Source organism: Nicotiana attenuata, chromosome 2 (genome assembly GCF_001879085.1).
Source record: "Nicotiana attenuata strain UT chromosome 2, NIATTr2, whole genome shotgun sequence".
Lineage (NCBI taxonomy): Eukaryota > Viridiplantae > Streptophyta > Magnoliopsida > Solanales > Solanaceae > Nicotiana > Nicotiana attenuata.
The window spans coordinates 64016592-64038365 of NC_031990.1; the positions used below are offsets into that span (position 1 = coordinate 64016592).

At 35.0% G+C, this 21774-nt stretch overlaps 1 protein-coding gene and 1 long non-coding RNA gene across 2 annotated transcripts; both read left to right on the forward strand.

Moving 5' to 3' along the window:
- LOC109211613 lies at positions 4306 to 6511 on the forward strand. The gene is made up of 3 exons (XR_002065746.1): positions 4306 to 4801; positions 5522 to 5699; positions 6312 to 6511. It is a non-coding gene; the product is annotated as an uncharacterized LOC109211613 (long non-coding RNA).
- LOC109220370 (putative B3 domain-containing protein Os03g0621600) lies at positions 19007 to 21628 on the forward strand. The gene is made up of 4 exons (XM_019384837.1): positions 19007 to 19129; positions 20009 to 20588; positions 21124 to 21245; positions 21542 to 21628. Exons 1-4 carry the CDS (start codon positions 19007 to 19009, stop codon positions 21626 to 21628), a joined length of 912 nt encoding a protein of 303 aa, XP_019240382.1.

The window sequence follows — 21774 nt, forward strand, 5'->3', positions numbered from 1 at the left end:
GAGATGCATTTTACCTCATGTTGTACGGTATCATGTCATTCATGACTTTTTACACACATTGATATGTGGACATAGAGAGGTATTTCACACTTGCTATCTGGAAAGAAAATGAACCATCTAATTTATTGTGGAAAGGTTTTTTGGAAAAATTTACAGTTTTCAAACTATCTCATACTTTACGACGATTTCGGTAAAGGATTTGAGTTTTCATTGATATTCTTGAAAAGCGGAACTATTTTCGGAAAACTGTGAAAAAGCTTAGCGTTTTTATCTCTGAGTTACTTCCTTATTTATATTCTCTACGTTGTTATAAACTGCTATTGGTTATTGGTGTTGGACCCGACCTATGTTTCAGCTCGTCACTGCTTTCAACCTAAGGTTAGGTTTGTTACTTACTGAGTACATGGGGTCGGTTGTACCGATACTACACTTCTGCACAGTGTGTGTAGATGTTGGCTGCTGAGGTTGTTGTGTTCGATGGGAGCTGGATTTGAAGATGTACCTGCGTTCCTATTGTAGCTGCCTCTTGTTCATCGTAGTCTTAGATTTATAAAACTCTGTTTATGTACTTTTCAAACTGAAAATGTATTTACTTCATATCAGCTTTGTAAACTCTATTCTTAGAAGCTCATGATTTGTATTACCAGTCCTTGGGGAAATGTATAAGATTCAGATGATTTTCTTTGATTAATTGTCCTGTTAAATATTATTGAAATTGGATAGTTATTAGTTGACTTACCTAGCGGGTTGGGTTAGGTATCATTACGACTAGTGGATTTTTGGATCGTGACAATTATTATGTTATTATAATCTCCAAATAACTTGTTCCCAACCACACGACCTTGAGTGTCTTGTATATAAGTGTGCAAATCAAGTAGAACAAGAAAAGTAAATACAATATTGCTGTTAAAACAACGGAGCAGCTGATTTTCCTCTTTGATTTCTACTTTTTCCTCTTGCAAAACCAGAAAAGATGCTAATGGATCCAGACAAGCCTCCAGCATTTTGCATGATTTTAAGTAGAGAAGCTATATCATATATGAATAAAATGGTAATTTTCAATTTCTCTTTATTCTTTGTCTTTTCTTTTTATTCTTTCGTAAGTCTAAAAATTCTCTTCCAACTGATTTGTTAGATACTAATACCGTATGCTTTCATCAAACAAGAAGATTTTGGCCAAGACCTGCTTACTGAAATGGATGTAGATGGGAAGTTATGGAAAGCAAAGATAGTGAGGAAAAAGTCCAAATACGGAAAATGGCCAAATTAAGTTTGTAGTGCATTACAAACCGGAGGTGGGAGACATTTTGCTCTTTTTTTCTCATTGAAAAATATACGTTCCATGTCCTGCCCTACACCTAGAATTGTTGTGAAAATCTTCGTGAGAGGCAACTTTCTATTCATGAGCAACTCAGCAGTAGCTCATAAGAGGATAAGACCTTCAAGAAAAACAAAGAAAGTTAAAGTAGATACAGTAGAAATATCAGATTACGAGGAAGAAAGCATTGACGCATCCGGTGATGCCCGGCAACGGCGTCAAAAACTTGTTGCGACCAAAAATACTCACGCAAGTATACGTGGTCATCAAGTAATAGAGTAGTGAGTAGAGTATCGTTCCCACGAAAACTTATGATTAACTTTTGACTAATTCAAACTCAAATAATTTATTGATTCAAGAGATTTCTCACAAAATATATAAGTGACTAATTTACTACCTAAAACTATCAAGCAATGAAATAACTAGAAATCAACCGCAATACTTAAGCAATGTTGGATAACAATCAGTAGGAGAGAATATTCCAGGGTCACAGGTTTGTTTAACCAAAAAATTAGATTTTAGGTCAAAGCTTGAATTTAGAAGAACTCGGGTTACTGATAATCGGAAAAGTATATAAGAAAGAGATTTTGAATAATATAATCAGAAAGCAAATAAAACAAAGTATATTCCAGTAATTTTTTTCGTGTGTCCACAGTTGTTTGTGACTTTCCCTTTTATAGCTGTTTTGGGAATACAGATTTTTCCTTTGTCATAATAAGACAATTATGGGTAATTAACGATCTTAAATGTTACGTTATGCAATCATATACATTAAATACATATTCTCTAACGTTTCTAGTTTTTAATACTCATTAAATGTTGTATCTGGGCTTTTTTTTGCTGTCAGATTCATTCCTTGGTCTCTTCTCGATCTTTGACCCTTGAATGTCTTGAATAGGTACGAGCGTTGAATTATTTGTATGACTGCTCATGCCTTCTTCATTTAACTTGCTCGTATCTGTTGTTGCTCGTGTCTGTTGTTGCTCGTATCTGTTAACCAACCTTATTTCTTTGACTGTTTGACCAATATATACGTCATGACACGTCACCATATACATAAATATAATTTTCCCCAATACAGATAGTCCTCCCACTTTCCATTTATTCATCAGTTTGAATATTTGGGAAGTGGAATTCATTTAAAGGAGAATTTTTGTCACCATTAATGCTCTGACAGAGTTTGACGCTTCACTTATTACTTTCATTTAATGCACTAAACACGTATCATCTTCTTATTGGTCATATAATTGTATAGCACTTTCTTAGGCTTTCTTTTCGGCTTCCCTGTCCACGAAGTGTCAGTTATCATTATTATGGACTTTCCATCACTATACTCTTTACTTCTGAGGTCATTCATCGGTATAAATATAACTTCCATCTTTGTCTTCTACCATTTAAAGCGTATTGAACACTTTAATTTTTCAAAACTTTTATTCACTTCTTCTTCACTTCAATCTCCTTTGTCATGGCTTCTCCGAACCCTAACCCTAGAAGAACTCCTATTTTAGACAGCTTTCCCAATGCTCCCGTTAGGCATAGAAGAGGTGGTGGTGGTAGACTCCGTAGTTTGGGATCTGCCGTGGTGGTAGTTCACTCACACCTTCTTCTAGTTCTGGCCCTTCTTCTAGAACTGGAGGTTCCCATTCTCAAAGGTTTTCTTCCAGAAACAAAGAATCCTCTGAACCTTTACGCGAACCTTTAGTGGAAAAAATAGTTCTAACGGACTTATCTTTTTACCATGACAGGGAATCTCTCAGAACTCAAGTCGCCTCTTTAAATCGAGTTGATACTTATCCTTCTCAAATTACTGACCCTTTAATCCCCATAGTTCGTAGAGATTGTCATTGGAGTGATGATTTCCCTATCATCATTCCTAATCCAAATCAGAGAATCACCTCTTACATTATTGGATTTTCTTTTGTTTATACGTATCTCTTTACTTTAGGGTTTAAACCAGCCACTGATCCAATTATTCTGGATTTTTGTCGCTTTTTTAATGTCAGCTTGGGTCAAATTGGCCCAATTATTTGGAGGGCTGTCGCCTGCTTAAGGCACCTCACTAACTTGGCAGATGCCGAATTTACTTTTCCCCATCTAATTCATCTCTATTCCCCTAGACTTTTTCGCAACGGCGTTTTTACCCTAGCAGCCAGAAGCAAAAGGGTTTTGGGAATACAGATTTTCCCTTTGTCATAATAAGACAATTATGGGTAATTAATGACCTTAAATGTTACGTTATGCAATCATATACATTAAATACATATTCTCTAACGTTTCTAGTTTTTATACTCATTAAATGCTATATCTGGGCTATTTTTTGCTGTCAGATTCATTCCTTTGTTTCTTCTCGATCTTTGACCCTTGAATGTCTTGAATAGGTACGAGCGTTGAATTATTTGTATGACTGCTCGTGCCTTCTTCATTTAACTTGCTCGTATCTGTTGTTGCTCGTGTCTGTTGTTGCTCGTATCTGTTAACCAACCTTATTTCTTTGACTGTTTGACCAATCTATACGTCATGACACGTCACCATATACATAAATATAATTTTCTCCAATACAAGGTTAGCTAACAATCACGTTGCGTTCTTGGCTTAAAATGACTAATTGATCTATCTCGATTGTTGGTTGACAGAGTTGTATTACTCATAAAAATCCGTCGAGTTCTTACTCGCCTATTCAAGCTAACTTAATGCCTATATGTCTATGGAATTAAGACTATAAGAATGCATTTACAATTTCTGTATTTCAACCAAGCAAGGCAATTAGGTATATATCTATCCTAATTGCAAATCCGTTCCCCGATGCCCAGGTTCAATAACTTGCTCTATTTAATTCTATATGGAATCTAGAATTTTCACTTTCGAGTTCAACTCTAGATTCGTAGATAGTATTTCACTGTTAGCTACTCAGCAAAATAATTAAAAACAGAATTAAATAAACAACCCAATATAATAAACTCAAATTCATCAAATTAAACTTCAAACATCACATTCTTGTAGCACCCATGACCCCAGAACAATATCACATTCTTGTAGCACCCATGACCCCAGAACAATAGGGTTCTTAGCCACTCATGTTCATACAATCATCAAAAATCATGTTTTCAAACATAGAATCAATGATATTGGAAAAGGAATGGAAGAATTGATCAAATCCGTGCTCCCGAGTGATCAAACTTGTTCTCTTAACCTTACAACATATATCAAAATATCCCTACACCTTCTCGTAGCTTCGACCCTTTGAAACCCTAACCCCTCCGGCGAGTCACTCCTGCAAGGCACTCTGTCAAGGCTCTAGCACATCTCTTCAACCTCACAGAGCCTAGGGAAAGTAATATTGTGGTAGCGATGAAGAGTCAAGGTCTGGTTCTTTCAGGTTTCCCTTCTTGAAGGGCGTGCTTTATGGTGCAAGAGTCCCTTTCCTCTGAGATCCATGTAGCTGCCACCAGCTGAAGTGAGACCATCAATGTTCTCTCTGCTTGGGTAAGTTACCAATCTTGTTTTATTAAGATTTTATTTTGTAATTTATCTCTAAATTGGTGAATAAATTATTTGGTTAATATCCAATTAGGCACCCCTAACTGTGTGGGTAGAAAAAAGAATTGGAATTTTCAAAGTGTGTCATCTGATTCTGTTTATGGTATTTGCGAGCTTGTATGCTTGACTGATTTTTCACTCTTGAGCTTTTGGATTTCACTGTATTATGTCTACTTTGTTATTACATATTACCCCTTGTGCTATTTCAAGAGACGTTTTGAAGTAAATGGGTATAACTGTAGATTTAATTATTGGCACTATGTAGGAGTGAAGTATTTGTAGCGTATTGAATTGAAGTTTCAAAATATTTGGGGGAAAATATGCCCCATATTTGTTGAAGCAGTATTATAATTTTTAGGCTCACAAGTGTTTGAAATTAGTTCTCAATGAATTCCTTTGAGTGTCCTATACAAATAATGCTGCAATTGAAGAAAGGTTGAGTGCATATACGCATGATAATTTGTATTTTAAGCTTATTGTATTGATCATTCTATCTAGTCATTCATGAGACCAAAACTCAAAAACGAGATTTCAGTAAATGGGAGATTCCACCCACTTATAGTTCGCTGAAAATAGCACCAGTAAATTACTTCCTTTTTTCACTACTATGCATTAATCTGAACACGTATATCGCATTTCTTGGCATGCCAAAACTTATATTACCAGTGTGGTTGATGAAGAGGATACGGGAGAAGAAGAAAGTGATGAAAAAGAGATTAAAATGACTAATGAATGCTACTACGAAGATGGATCTTCAGATGTAGACATAGGTGGTGGTGAAGGCTAGTATTCCCCGAGAGGCAATTTATTTTCGAAAATAATACAGAGAGGAAAAGCTCTTGAGGTATCATGACCTTTTTTTAACTCTCTTTCTTGAGTTGTTATATTGGTGTTGATTGGACTACATGGATGTATGGAAATAACCATCTGAAATGCAAGGTTATTTCCATTAGTTGAGTTGTTATATTGGTGTTGACGAAACTATTATTTTGTTGTTAGGTTAATAATTTTTTAAATATTGTCTTATTCCAGCACTTAGTTCATCTCTGGGACTGCTTTGAATTTGCAGTTGGGAAGTTTTATTCACATCCTTGATCTGAATTGCATTGTTAAACATTGCAACACCATTTTGATTGCAATCAGTAATCTTTCTTTAACTGGCCGTACGGAGGGCCTTTAGTTCATCTCTGGGTTGGTAAATTTGATTTGAGTTATTTTTCGCAATAAGTGCTGACATATTTAAGGAGGGATTTGCAATCACTGATCTCTCTTCTAACTGGCCATATGTAGATCCTTTAGTTCATTCCTAGGACTGCTTTTAATTTGAATTTTGCGAAGCTTTATTGACTTCTTTGAGCTGGATTGCACTTGAAGTTTCAAGGTACTACTTAGATTGTATAATGTATGTTAAATTCATTTAAAAATTTACTAAATCATTTATTTTCATCTTTTATAGGTAGATCGGATGAGCAAAGAGTGGATGAAAGCGGCAAAAATATTGCTTAGAGTTATGGAATTATTTTGAATGTATCAAGATATTTTAGGAATATTTTATTTTGGATTTTCAATACTTTGAGAGCTTATGTATGCTTTTGAATTTTTAGACAATAGTATAAAGTTTGTTTTTATGGAAAGTCTAAATAAATTGTTGCAATAGCTTTAACAAATTGTTTGCAAGCCTTCATGAACCGTTGCAGTAGCTCCTAATAACTGTTGCAATAGTCTCAATAAACTGTTGCAGTAGCTCCTAATAACTGTTGCAATAGCCTCTAGTAACTGTCACGTAAACTCCTAATAACCGTCGCAATATATCATCTAAACCGTTGTTATAGCAGAAAATACCGTTCCCTAAAATGATATTGAGACGATTTCGAACCGTCCCATTTGACTAATTAACCGTTACAATAGATAGACCTATTGCAAGGGTTCCAAACCGTTACCATACATGGACCTATTGCAACAACTATGCAACCGTTGCACAAAACCGTTGCGATAGAGCTATTGGTACGCGATCAGATGTGACGGTCCCTAAACCGTTGCAATAGGTCTATGGTAACGGTTTTCGTATCTATTGTAACGGTTTTGCCACTGTTGCCGTAGATCAATTTTCTAGTAGTGTGTGTCGCGCCCTACGGTGCCCCATGCGGCGCGACAGTATTAATTTCTCAGAGTGAAGTTTTTTCATCCTCTTTTGACATCCAAACTTGGTACACGACCTCCGAACACGATCCCGGCTTAATTTATTGGGCTTTTACAAAGACTTCAAAGCTTCAAATTGATCGATTGAGCTCCAAATTAACTTTTGAACTCGAAATCACTTCCTGCAAGGCATAAAACACGTACTAATTGTAATTCACTATCATTTAAGCTCAAACACACATAAAATACAATAACTAGAGTGTAATACTATGACTAAAATACAGGTTTCTAGCTTAGCATCAGTGAGTCCAAAGATGGAAAAGATACATCCAATTTGTGGGGTCCATCCCATTGGTAATAGGCATGTGCCTATGATTACTTTGGCCCCGAGTTTGGAAATGAATGGAGGAAAATTGAAGCTCCTCCTGTAGCATTTTTGGAGGCTACGTATTTTCTCCTATAAAAGGAGAGATCTTTCACTTCTTTTAAACACATCAACAAAGAGAGAAAGAAAGAGTGAGGCATCACAGACAGGGTATAAGAAAATAGTCTGTGAGAAAAATAGAGAGTGTGAGAGATATTGTGGTGAGGTAGAAATATCAAAAGAGGGTTATCTCTTTTGAGTGTTGTAGTGATCTTTGGAGTATTCTACTCGGGCCTACAAAGTGTAAAATTCCTTGCTATAGTGATATCAGTTGCTCCTCTCGGGGTCGTGATTTTTCCCCTTATTCAGAAGGGTTTTCCACGTAAAAATCTTGGTGTCATTGTCACTCTTTTATTCTTGTTGATTACTGTATCTCAGTGCTACATTATTATTCCGCTTTTATTACTGTGAATATTATTACTGTGGGGGGATTTATTCCCAACAATATCATGCAAAATACTCCAGAAAGCGTGAGGAGGAGTCAGGTTATATCATGATCTCTTTATTAAATTTGGGGTATTGAAATTATTTTCTTATCTGTATCTGCATGGGAGTCGATGCAGACTTAGTTTAATTAAACAGACCATAATGAAAATAAATGATTCGTATAATAACTAATTAGTGAGAATAGATGTAATTGTTGTTATACTGTTAAGTTTGCTCAGTATTAATTAAATTTAAAAGTTTATATCTTTTAGTTTAGTTAGATACTTGTATATCAACGTGAACATAACTTATAAGAGTGAGATCCCTTAATCTGCCTTAAAAAACAAGTAGAGTATTTATCGTTGTACATTGATCAATGTGTCCTAATATACCAAAACAACTAGCTGGTTAGATATTGAGGCACTGTTAACTGATTGTTCAATAGATGCATGAGAATGTGTTAGTAAATACTGAATATCATTAATAGAAAGACAGGTACCGAAGAGGAGAAGGAAGCTGAGAGTGGAAGTGATCAAGAAGATGGTCCAAAGAAGAGAAGATGGAGTGTGATGAACTTCAAAGATAAAGCACCATCCTATAAAATGGTTGTAAGAAAGTCACACTTGACTTTATGGTAAGGTTGAACCATGATCTGTTCTCTTTCTTTGATTATTTTCTCGTTCATTAGGTAGATTTTAAGTTTTTACTTTCCCGAAATATAATGTAACATTGTTGGCCAAGTAAATGTTAGTTTTGAAGACTGATAAAGGAACCGAGACATGGACCATGTCCATCTTAGTGGAGCGTAGATATGAATAGACTCGAGCATGTGAGATGCACGTGAAGGAGATAGACTTAACTTGAAAGAAGTAATATCTCCTGATCCTGATCGAAAAGGTTGCATATTGGATAAGGAGGAGGACTCCTTACTCAAAGAGAACACGGTTTAAGAAAAGGAAGGAGTTAGAGGTTGAGATCAACTAGAACTCTTCCACCAAGGAAGAGTAGCATTAGAATTCTAGTCAATCTCTATTTACTAACTCTATAAATATTAGTGTTGTTCTCTTTTACATGCAACGCACATAAGCAGAAGTTAAACGTGAATTGAGAGCAAAACATCAAGGCAATTTTGCAAGCAATTCGTGTGTGATTCAAGCGTGCAAACCTGAAGCTACTTGAACCAGATCGAAGAACCAGTTCCAAGTGTCTATCTTTTATTCTAGTTCAATTGTAGTAGGTATTTTCATATTGTACCTTTCGGCTTTATCTAGAAGCAAGTGTATTAGGTACTCAGAGTTTTCAAGTTAGAGTTAACTTGAAGTTGTCGCAACAGTTGAGGCTGTGTGCTACAACGGGATTAGAGTTAATCCTAGGTTTACAAAAGAGTTTTTGTAAATGCAGTTTTTGTCTCAATGATTTTAGTGGAGAGTTTGGGAAATCCCTACTGGAAAGTAGGTCGTGGTTTTTTCACCTTTTGAGCCAGGTGTTTTTCACGTAAAATACTTGTGTTCTTTACTTTCTGCATTTATTATTTCTTCAATAGTAGGTTAAGGAACACATAGAAGAACCAGGTCCTTCCATAAATAACGTAAGCAAAAAATTGGTCACCACACAAATCACTCCCTCTAGTGCGGTTCAATATTAATTATCGGTGATAAATTATTTTGTCAACTAAAATTCATATTTCGTCACAAAAGGTCTTTTGTGACGAATTTCTTTTTGTCAAACTTTTGTCCCTAAAATACCGTCACTAATTGTATGCAAAGACAACTTTGTGTTTCGTCACTAAATAAAGTTATATTAACTGCAAAATCTTTTTTTGTCTCCAAATATGTAATATTTATGACGAACTTGTTTGTCATAAAAAGTGTAAAGATTTTGTAGTTAAAAACATTCTATCGTCGCTAAAAAGGTCTTTAATACTGACGAATCCAATTTGTCACTAATTATAATTTTAATTAGTGACGATGATGATTGTCTTTAAAGCTATGCATAATTTGTAGTTAAAGGAATGTGATTTTGTCACTAAATGGTTATGCTTTACGTACGAAAAAAATTCGTCTCTAAATAGATAAATTAGCGACAAATTTGTTTGTCCGAGAAGTCGGCAATTCCGTAGTTGAAACTATTTTTGTATCTCGACAAATGATACTATTTGTGATAAGACTAATTTGTCACTATATGTTGTCTTAATTAGCGATAATTTTAATTGTCATCAAATATTAATTAATTTGTAGTTAAAATATGTTTATATTATTATTATGAAGGCTATTTCCGGACAAATTATTTTGTCACTAAATGTTATCAATTTTGGGGGAATGAAATGTAGCAGTACGATTTACATTCTGTAGATTAAAAAAGATATTTTGTGACAAAAATATCCTAAAATATATAAATATTTAAAGATAAAAAAAATTGTGGCAAATTGTATATATATTTAGTGCTCACAAAAATAAAAGAGAAACGTAATATAAACATTCATACAAAATCAGATACTAATACATATGAAATTATTCTAAGAAAACATGTAAGTACAAACTCATTGGGTAAATAAAGTAAAATACCTAAAATATAAAAAGTCTAATTGAAATGTGGGAACAATCGTAAACTAAAAAAGACAAGCATATTGCTTCCTGTGCTAATGTAGCGTCCCTTATCTACAAACTTTCCAGACACTTTTGACACCTTCATATATACCTATATATACAAAAAAAAAAATTAAAATACGTCTTAATTTCATGATTTAAAAATTATATCTTCAAACGGAAATCAAAAACTAACTTTAATTAGTGAAGCAACAATAATAAAATGAGAAATAGATAGTAACTTCTATACAAAATCATTAACTACACGAAGANACAACACTTCCAACAATCGCAACAATCGCCGCCAATCCTGCAACAACAACTCCCAACCATGGCGACAGAATACTCGCTCCAATTCATCCATCCAGTGGCAACCCCAAAACAATAACCCCATGGGTGTTCTTCGTTGCCAATTATGCAACAAGATTGGCCACAGTGCAAATGTATGTCGATCCAAGTCACATGAATCTATACATTGATTCACACTTTTTTTGAACCGTATGCATCCAAAGGCGCATGTACGGTTCCTAAGGGATACAATTTTACCCTAATCAACCGACTTTATCGAGAAAGATTACTTTTTTTAGGCCAAGAGGTTGATAGCGAGATTTCGAATCAACTTATTGGTCTTATGGTATATCTCAGTATCGAGGATGAGACCAAAGATCTGTATTTGTTTATAAACTCTCCTGGGGGCTGGGTAATACCTGGGGTGGCTATTTATGATACTATGCAATTTGTGCGACCAGATGTCCATACAATATGCATGGGATTAGCCGCTTCAATGGGATCTTTTATCCTGGTCGGAGGAGAAATTACCAAACGTCTAGCATTCCCTCACGCTTGGCGCCAATGAGGTTTTTATTTGAGAGAAAAAAGAAGACTATGCCTTCGCCATATGAATACTAAGTAATAATAGCATGGNATAGATTTACTTTCAACATATTTTTTTAGTTATTTTATTCAGACAAAATGTGAGCACGTTGAAAACTATTATGTGTATGATTGATATTATGATATGCACTTGACCAAGCTTAAATATGCAGCTAATTGTAGATATTAATTTTAAAGTCCCAAAAATTTATATACTTCCTCCGGTCCACTTTAATTTATTTTTAAATGTTTTTACATATATTAATAAATTTACTTTTTAGCATTATCTAACAATAAAATTGACCATATTAACCTTAGTTTGTTCATTGAAAATATAACAAATACTCCTAGGCTCTTTACTCCAAGAGAAATTTTGAAATAAAATAGTTAATTCTTTCTTGGTATTTGAAAAAATTAAATATTATGCACCACACAAAAAGGCCAAAAAAAAATCAGTTAAAGTCTATCGAAGGGGGTATTTAAAATAGTTTAATTACAGGTTTAATAACGTAACTAAAATAATCGCATAAATGGGCGTACCAAGAATAAAGTTAGTTTAATGCATTGAGTACCTGTTACGTCCACTTAATTTGGAGCGTGACATTAATATTGAAGAATCTTTAAATAGATTAGATTGAGCAATAATATTATTTAATTGGAAGATACTTACTATTGGAACAACAGTTGTACCTAGTTGTTTTGGATTAGTTATTAGATTTCATGCTTATCCTTAGATTAGATATAGATTTAGAGTTATCCTTTTAGTCCATACTTATCATTCAGTTAGTTAGCTTTAGATGGTGTTTTGATTTGAATAAGTCTCCTAATTCAAGGAGTACTCTTAGTAAGACTTGTATTTAAACTGACCTTGGCATTCAATACACATACAGTTTTCCATCATATTCTTGAGTGTTTATATGGTATCTGAGCCTATACAACTCTAACGAGCACGATCCAATATTTTTTTTTCTTTTTCTTCTTTCCAATGACGAAAGATGGAAACACTACCAGAATTATCAATGCCGACAACACTACCGGCACCACAACCATCACCCAATTCAACCCTGCTTCCCAACTACCTATCAAACTTAGTGGCATTCACAATTTTGCCACTTGGAAAGCTCAGTTCTCCATGCTTATGCACGGCCATGATCTCTATGGTCACCTTGATGGGTCTACCCTGATTCCCACACCGAGCACTACGTTTGGCACCAATGCAACTCCTAATCCTACTTATACGCTTTGGTTCCGTCAGGATCAACTCATCCAGAACGCTCTTATGGCATCTGTTGACCCTACCATTGCTTCCACAGTTGCTGCTGCCAACACATCCAAACATGTTTGGGACTCCTTGCACACTACTTATGCAAACAAGTCCCAGACTCGGATCTTCAGCCTTCGTGACCAACTTGCACGAGTCACAAAAGACAACATTCCTATTACTGAGTACCTTCAGCGTATTCGGTCCCTCTCTTATGAACTTGCCACTGCGGGTGCTCCGGTTACTGACTCTGAAATTATCGTCAAGATTCTTAGTGGACTTGGCCCTGAGTTCCGTGAGATATCTGCTGCCATACGAGCCCGTGATACCACCGTCACCTATGAGGAATTGTATGAAAAATTGCTCGATCACGAGCTCTTTATCCGACATGAGGATGCTAAGAAAACTCTTAGTCCTATCACAGCGGCACTTGCTACTCACAACAAACAGAACAACACTTCCAACAATCGCAACAATCGCCGCCAATCCTGCAACAACAACTCCCAACCATGGCGACAGAATACTCGCTCCAATTCATCCATCCAGTGGCAACCCCAAAACAATAACCCCATGGGTGTTCTTCGTTGCCAATTATGCAACAAGATTGGCCACAGTGCAAATGTATGTCGATCCAAGTCACATAATCATTTTGAGGCCAAAGCCAATTATATCACAAGCTTCAACACTACTGCCGACCCGTCGATAGTGGACTCGGGTTCCACACATCATGTCACAACCGAACCTCATAACCTACAACCATATCACGGCAACGAGGATGTCTCTATGGGTGATGGTAACAAAATTCCCATCTCACATATTGGTTCTACTCAGTTAAATGCATCAAATAATGTTTTTAAGCCAACTCACACTCTATGTGCTCCAGCTATCAAACGAAATCTTATTTCTGTTTCTAAATTTTGTCAGGACAATCTAACTTCTGTTGAATTCTTTCCTTTTTCATTTCTTGTGAAGGATCTGAAAACGCGAACCCCGCTGGCACGAGGCCGGACCAAAAATGGACTGTATGAGTGGCCCAAATCACATCCACAAGGTCACATATCTACCACTTCAACTTCCCTGACCACTTGGCACCAAAGATTGGGTCACCCGCATTCTAGAGTTCTTGCATATGTATTGAATAAATTCTCGCTCCCATTTGTTGAGCGAGACAAGTTTCTTTATTGTAATTCTTGTCTGTCTAATAAAGCTCATCGGCATCCGTTTCACACATTAACTCTGGAAAGCTCTAAACCTCTTCAAATTATTTTCAGTGAATTATGGGGATCCTCTCCTGAGTTATCTGTTGATAAAAAATTATATTACTGTATTTTTGTTGATCAATACACAAGATACACTTGGCTCTACACACTTAAAAATAAATCTGAAGTCAAGGACATTTTTCAAAAATTCCATCCCTTGATAGAAAAACATTTCGATACCAAAATTCTATCGCTCTATACTGATGGTGGAGGAGAGTATAAAAGTCTTGAACCTTATCTCTCGCTTCACGGTATAGAACACCTTTCCGCTCCACCCTATACACCTCAAAGAGTTGCTCTTGTTGAGCGCAGGCATCGTCACATTATTGAAACTGCACGAACACTCTTACATGAGGCGTCTCTCCCATCACCTTTTTGGTCCTTTGCCTGTCACCATGCGGTCTATCTCATTAACCGACTCCCTACCACACTTTTAAACAATAATTCTCCTTTTGAAAAATTATTTGGTAGAACACCTGATTATGCTTCGCTAAGAATTTTTGGGTGTTTATGTTATCCATGGCTTAAACCATACTCTAAAAACCTTGAACCAAAATCCACCCCATGTGTTTATCTCGGTTTTTCATTGTCCCATCANNTATTCTATCTCAAGTAAATTATATCAATGAAATTCTAAGTGTAGAATTGATGTCTGATTGTAAAAGTGCTAAAACACCAATGAGTAACTCCGACTTACTCAAACTCAATGATGGGGCTGACCTTATAGATGCAACTCGCTATCGCCGAGTCCTAGGCAGACTTCAATATCTGTCCTTTACAAGGCCAGACATTTCCTACGCGATCAATAAACTGTCACAATTTATGCAATCACCATCAGACCTACATTGGAAAGTTGTGAAACGTGTTCTCAGGTATCTTCGCGGTACAATCCAGTTTGGCCTCCGAGTATCCCCAAATTGTGATTTTAATCTCCACATGTATTCTAATGCCGACTGGGCTGGAGATCTCACTGACAGATCCTCCACATCTGGCTATATTCTGTTTCTTGATCGTAACCCCATCAGTTGGTCTTCAAAAAAGCAGAAAACTGTCGCTCGCTCATCAACTGAAGCTGAATATAGAGTTGTTGCCGACGCTCTTGCTGAACTGTTATGGGTGAAAAACCTATTGCTTGAGATGAAGCTTCCTATCAAAGATACTCCCACAATCTACTGTGACAACATTGGTGTCACTTACCTAAGCGAGAATCCAGGCCTTCATAGTCGCATGAAGCATGTTGAGGTGGACTTTCACTTTGTTCGCAACCATGTTCAACAGAAGGGGGTTCAAGTTGTTCATGTTCATTCTGCTGACCAGCTAGCTGATACGCTCACCAAGCCACTTGCCAAACCAGCCTTTGACCGAAATTTGTTCAAGTTAGGCTTAGTTACACATCGCATAACTTGAGGGGGACGTATTGGAACAACAGTTGTACCTAGTTGTTTTGGATTAGTTATTAGCTTTCATGCTTATCCTTAAATTAGATATAGATTTAGAGTTATCCTTTCAGTCCATACTTATCATTCAGTTAGTTAGCTTTAGATAGTGTTTTGATTTGAATAAGTCTCCTAATTCAAGGAGTACTCTTAGGAAGACTTGTATTTAAACTGAGCTTGGCATTCAATACACATACAGTTTTCCATCATATTCTTGAGTGTTTATACTTACTACCTTTACGATATTATTTATTAATTTATTTATATATTATTAATATATTTTGGTAGGTTAATATGAAAAATAATTATTAAACTATGTAATTACACTTGTCCAACCAAACATAACTATTAGAATTATATTGTTATTACATTTTGGCAAACAAATAGGCCATTGTAATTACTATATTATGTAATACAGAGTGTGTAATTATTATCCTAGTAATTACATAGCTAGATAATTACACATGACCTTTTAAACAGACCCTAAAGAACCAAATTAAATAGCCTGTCTCCCGATATGGAGTTAAACAAACTTGATGCTTTCCAATAAGAACTTTGAATTGTGCTCAAAGTAGAAAAAAGTATTCCGAAAATTTCTAAGTAAAATCGGGATTTGAGTTTCTCGAACTTGATAATTTTTATAAGATGGTTGTTCCTATCACAAGTACAATTAATCTTAAAGTACCAATAAGTATATGTATCTTGCATGAATAAACTTAGACTTATAGTTAAATACGAAGTATGAGTTTATGGTTTTTAACTACAAACTTTTTTCGTAGCGAATATTTAGTGATAAAATATTATTGTGACTAAATTTTAAGTTAAATAGAGACAATAAAGTAATTGTCACTAATTGTTTGCACTATTAGTGACAAAAATTAAGGTCACAATTAAATATAAAATTTTATCGCTAAATTTTAAAATCTTTAACTACAAATTTTAATTCGTCGCTATAGTAATAACATATTTTTTGTGACGAAAATTTTTCGTGTCCAAAATTTAACTAATTTTAAGACAAATAGTGGTTCGTCGCTAATTGAGCACATCATTAGTGACAAAATAATACGTCATCAATAATTTTAAATTTGTGGCTAATATTACTCAATAAGTGGCGCCAAATCGTTTTCTGGTGGAAAATTTTAGTGGACGAAACTTTGCTACGAAATTTTATGTTTCGTCACTAAATGTATGTGGTTCATATATTTAAAGACGATTTATAATTTTTGTCACAAAAAGTGGATAATTAGTGACGAATTTTGTATTGTAGCTAATAGTTTCGTAGCTAAATTTCATATTTGTTGTAGTGATAAAACATCAAACATGATTGATGAACATATACTATCCCAATGATTTTCACGAAAAGGGCTGGTGTAATTGCCATGAAGAAGATGATATTGGTAAATGAAAAAGGAAAAGAGTGGGGAGTGGATATAGTGCATATTAGGTCAAGCGTACGCATAACAAGATAGCCAGTGTTCAGACTACTTCAAGTTGATTCAGGGCCGCCACACTGGACATGGTGATGATGTTTAACAGGTTCAAAAGATTCCCAGACCTAAATTCCTTGCAATAGGGCTACAATATGGATGGTTTATGCAGAGAATATTCATGCTATATATATGGATGGAATGAAATCAGAGAACCTTCGAACAAAGAAGCAGAGATGTGGAGAGCGTTGCTATAAATATTGCCTACATTATTTGTTGATGTAGGCAGTTAATTAGATACTTTGGGTTCTAGTTGTAGTCTGTCTACTTTATGGAAGAGAAGAAACCCTCCATTAGGAGGTGTGCTTCTACTTTCTTAAATAAATGGCATAGTATTCTAGTCTACTTTGTGGTTCCTCTTTTACAAGTTGTCTGCGCTAACTATAGCTTTCTTTTGTACTTTCAAACTTGGTGATTAATAAAGTTAGATTTAACTACTTCTTCCATCTCGATTTATGTGATAGTGCTTAGATTTCGAGAATTAAATGAGTTGTTTTTTTTATACATATGCTTTTAAATTATTAACTATTGTAATTTATAATACTTTCACATAATTTCTAAATATGTAAGTCTTATTTCTAAAAACTTAAACATTCTATGTTCAAATAAACTACCAAAATATGTAATAGTATAATAATTGAGGAAAACCAAAAAATTGGTCTTGGTGTAAGAATTGCTGGCTTGAGAGAGGAATTAGTACTTGGTAGTTAGTGGTATGACATCCACTTTTACTCCTAAATGAGCCCATTAAGTGCTAAACTACATCACTTCAAAAAGAAAAGAGTTCCACGAAAAAATAATTAGAGCAATCATCACTTATAGCCATGCGGAAAAAATTAAATGACAATCGGTAGCCACAAAATAAATCATACAATTAGTAGTCCAAAATCTATTACAAGGGCTAGCCCAAAACCACTGCCACTCTTCCCCTTCAAATTTCAAACTTTTCAACTCCGTAATCACTAGATGAACCACAGTTAAAAAAAAATCAAATACATTTCCCTATTTCAACTCCTTTTTAGATAATTTTTAGATAAAAGATAATTGGATTGACACTAATTTGCCTGAAACAAAATTTGAGAGCAATATGAAGCATTTGAGTGAACAGTCGCCGGTAACATCCCGAAAATATTTTTATAGGGTGGAGAATACGGTGACGTCTCAGGCGGATAATCTGGTTCTGTGTGTGAAATCGGTGACGAACCGGATTCATCCATACAAAATAGACTGTCACTATACAAAATATATACAAAATAGAATGTCATTATACAAAAATATACTAAATAGACTGCCACTGTACAAAAAATATGCAAAATAGACTGTCACTATACCAAAAATATATAAAATAGATATTTCGGGCTATTATGTTTGGGCCGGAGGGCCATTTAGTGTCAATGGGGAAAAATATGGGCTATTAAAAATTTTGAGGGGCTATAGAGGGTCAATTTCTCAAACAATTACCCCCTCTTTCACTTTTACTTGTCACGTTTCGCTTTTAGAGAGTCAAATTGACTAATTTTTTAAGCTAAATTGTACTCCCTCCGTCTCATATTAACAATCGTGGTTACTAAAAATAGTTGTATCAAATTATTTGTCATTTTAGAAGTTCAAGACAAAATTGATTGTTTTTTTTTTCGTTTTTACCCTTAATAATAACTGTTCTTGAAGATGGATATAACACATAAGTAGAATAAATATTTAATGAAGAGAGATTATATCTTAAGACATAAATAAGAGTAGAATAGTTAAATTCATTTTCTAATTAATACTTCTTAAGGGGCATATAAAAGAGAAACACGACACATAATATGACAGAGAGGGAGTATTATATTTTCTTAATATTTTAAAATTAGAATTTAAATATTCGAAAACTATATAAAAAGTATTATAATTTGTAATTTTTCTCATATCAATATAGTAAAAAAACATATATTAAAATATTGATCAAAATTTATGTAGTTTGATTAACCAAAATTAAAACATGACAAAGTAAAACTTAACGGAGGGAGTACTACTAATATCTCTAATGTGATGTTGATTTCTTTGTATTCGTAGAAATGGCGGCAACTTATCATGATGAACCAAAAGCCACTTACAAGTAATTTATTTGTCTCCTCGATCCCTGGGTTAATCTATCACATCAATGATCATAATATCTCTATTTACCTACCTATTAAGCATTAATCAATTAAGAAACAAAGAGAAGTAATTCTGTTGCTCTACTATCACTTACTCCCATTGGCAAATTACATCAGTCAGTCATGGCAGCTAAGCCCCAATTGCAAAGTGGTGAAGGCTCTTCCCATTGGAAATCTTCTACTGCTAAAATTGCTCAACCAAAGTTCTTCAAGATTATATTATCCCGACGTGAATGCAGCCATCTAGTAATCACTTTCTTCCTTCTTCTTTTCCTGCTATTTGTAATCTATATGTCTTATGTGTGTTGAACCTAAGATTTTGGTATACATGCATCTGCTATCATTTTCTTTTTGTATCATTTAGTTCTTCTTATTTCACCTGTAATAAATCCCCTCTTAGACTATTTGGGTGGAAGTTGTTTTGTTATACTTGAATGATTGCGCAATGAATGTGGACGTTTTTGTTAAATACTCAGTGTTTGACTTGCTACCGAATTTGAAGAAAAATAAAAGCTTTTGAAAATGAGCAACTTTATGAAGATATATAGTTCATCTTATAGGAATACGTTATTTTATTTTCACACACGTCTTGCTTAGATCGTCTGATATAGAAGAATGAAATCATATCTGTCTCCTAATCGATCGTACTCCCTCCGGTCCAAAATAAGTGATTTTTTGGCCTTTTTCTTGTGGTCCAAACTAAGTGATTTTTCCATATTTCAAGAATGAATTAATTATTTTTTTCCTACATTGTCCTTGGAGTAAATAGTGTTGGAATATGTGTTAGGAGTGTTTATGTGACATAGTAAAGGTTAATATGGTCAATTCTATTGCTAATTAATGTTAAAAGATGAATTTCTTAATCTGTGTGAAAACATCCAAAAAATCACTTATTTTGGACCGGAGGGAGTAAAACTGAGATTACTTACATCCAAAATATCCGCTAATCTTTTCTAGTTGGCCTAATTAGATTACTGTGGGTATTTTTGTTTTAGTAGTTAATTCTGAAAGAACTGAGAATACACTATGCAAGTATATTGCAGGATTTTCTCAAGAAAACAGGCACTACTATTTTACTGTGATTCCAGATGTATGAAACTGAGTCCAGATCTTCTTTGTATGCAGAGGATTCCGGAAGACTTTGCGAGCAGATATTGCAAGAACATGCTAAACCCTGTGTATCTTGAGGTTCCCACTGGAGAAGTATGGGAGGTTGAAGTGGTTCATTCTCAAGGCCAAATTTGTCTAGGCACTGGATGGCAAGATTTCAGCGATTTCTATTCAATAAGCTGCGGCCACTTTTTGATGTTTGGATACAATGCTCGTTCTCATTTTAATGTCACTATATTTGATTTGAGTGCATCAGAAACTGAATATCTATACAGTTCTGCACATGGTATACACACTCCCATGTTCCATTGCCATGAAACACGCCATGTACCAAAAAGAGACCAGTCCGAGTCGGATGATTCTGTAGAGATCCTGGAGGATATTCCCAGAAGCCAGAAAGCGAAAGCAATAATTCCTGATACGGTTGAGCATTCTGTTGACCTAGGCCATTGTCCGTTAGGACAGTCCAGCAAAAGAAAAAGACAAGAAGGGGATGCGGAGCATGATGTTTCAGTTGACGTGCATGTCAGAAGAATGAAGGTTGAGAAGTTGCAAGAGGATGTAGCTTCACCTTCTTTCACAAGAGAGGGCCAAAGTGAGTATTTTATCTGCTCTTTTTGGCTATGAACTGAACTGAAAAATGATAATTTAATAAAGTCTAAGTTCTATGCACTGACAGTGTAAAATATATTTACACAATCAAGTCACTTATTAGGTAATTGCCGGTAAATCTTTATGATAGGCATCTTAGTAACTCGATGAAATGGTATCTGCTTACTGTCACAGGTTAAACTACATTCATGGTGTAAAAAATCGTTACACTGCAGGTTGTATATAACTTAAATCGAATTAGTATTTACACAATGATCTTAATTTAATGTATGAACAAGATAGTAATGGATAAAGAGTGGGACATAGTATATCAAAGAGCAAAAGCTTTTAAATCTTAGAATCCATTTATTGTATCTTTTATGCAAACGATCATACGTCTACTTTCCTTTCAAACTGGTAAGCTACAAGCTAAAAATGAATATACTGAGCCATCTCCTTTGGCAGTCCATACCTTTGAAATTTGGTAGGAAGTATTTCCTCAAGAACTATGGTGATTTAGTTCTTCATGTTCCCGGCAGGGGAGGCATTCGTGCTGGACAACAAGTTAAAATTTGGTGATGTTTATATTTTTGAAGTTATTAAGGGCACCATGCTCGTCATAGATGTTACCAAATTTCCAGCAGCTGGGGAGCACACCAGTGTATGAAACAGATGGCCGAGAAGTGCCTGAGATTTCTGATAGTAAAAAAAAGATTTTCAAAACTGATAATTCTGTTCCATGTACTCAGCCCAAAGTAGTTCAAACCAAGAAATTAAAACAGCGGAGAGAAGTTTCATATGGTTTCAATTAAAAAATTCAAGAAGATAAAGTTGAAATCTCTCTATAAGATAGTCTGGAGTATACAAAAAGATCATAAGCTGACTTTTTAGTGTCCATTGTGCCAGTTAATTTTCTTGATGGTTTCGATAAAGTTATGTCGACTTGAATTTCTTCAGAACATGGGGAAGGCACTGAGATTGAGAATTCTGTTGAGATCTTGGACCATTGTCCATCAGTACATGGCAGCAAAAGAAAAGGACTAGAAGGGGATGGAGAGGATGATGTTTCAACTGACATTCACACCAGAAGTATCAAGGTGGAAAAGTCACGAGAGGATGTGGCTTCGCCTTCTTTCACAAGAAAGACTAAAAGTAAGAAACTTTTTATTCTAGCTTACTGGCTATGAGCG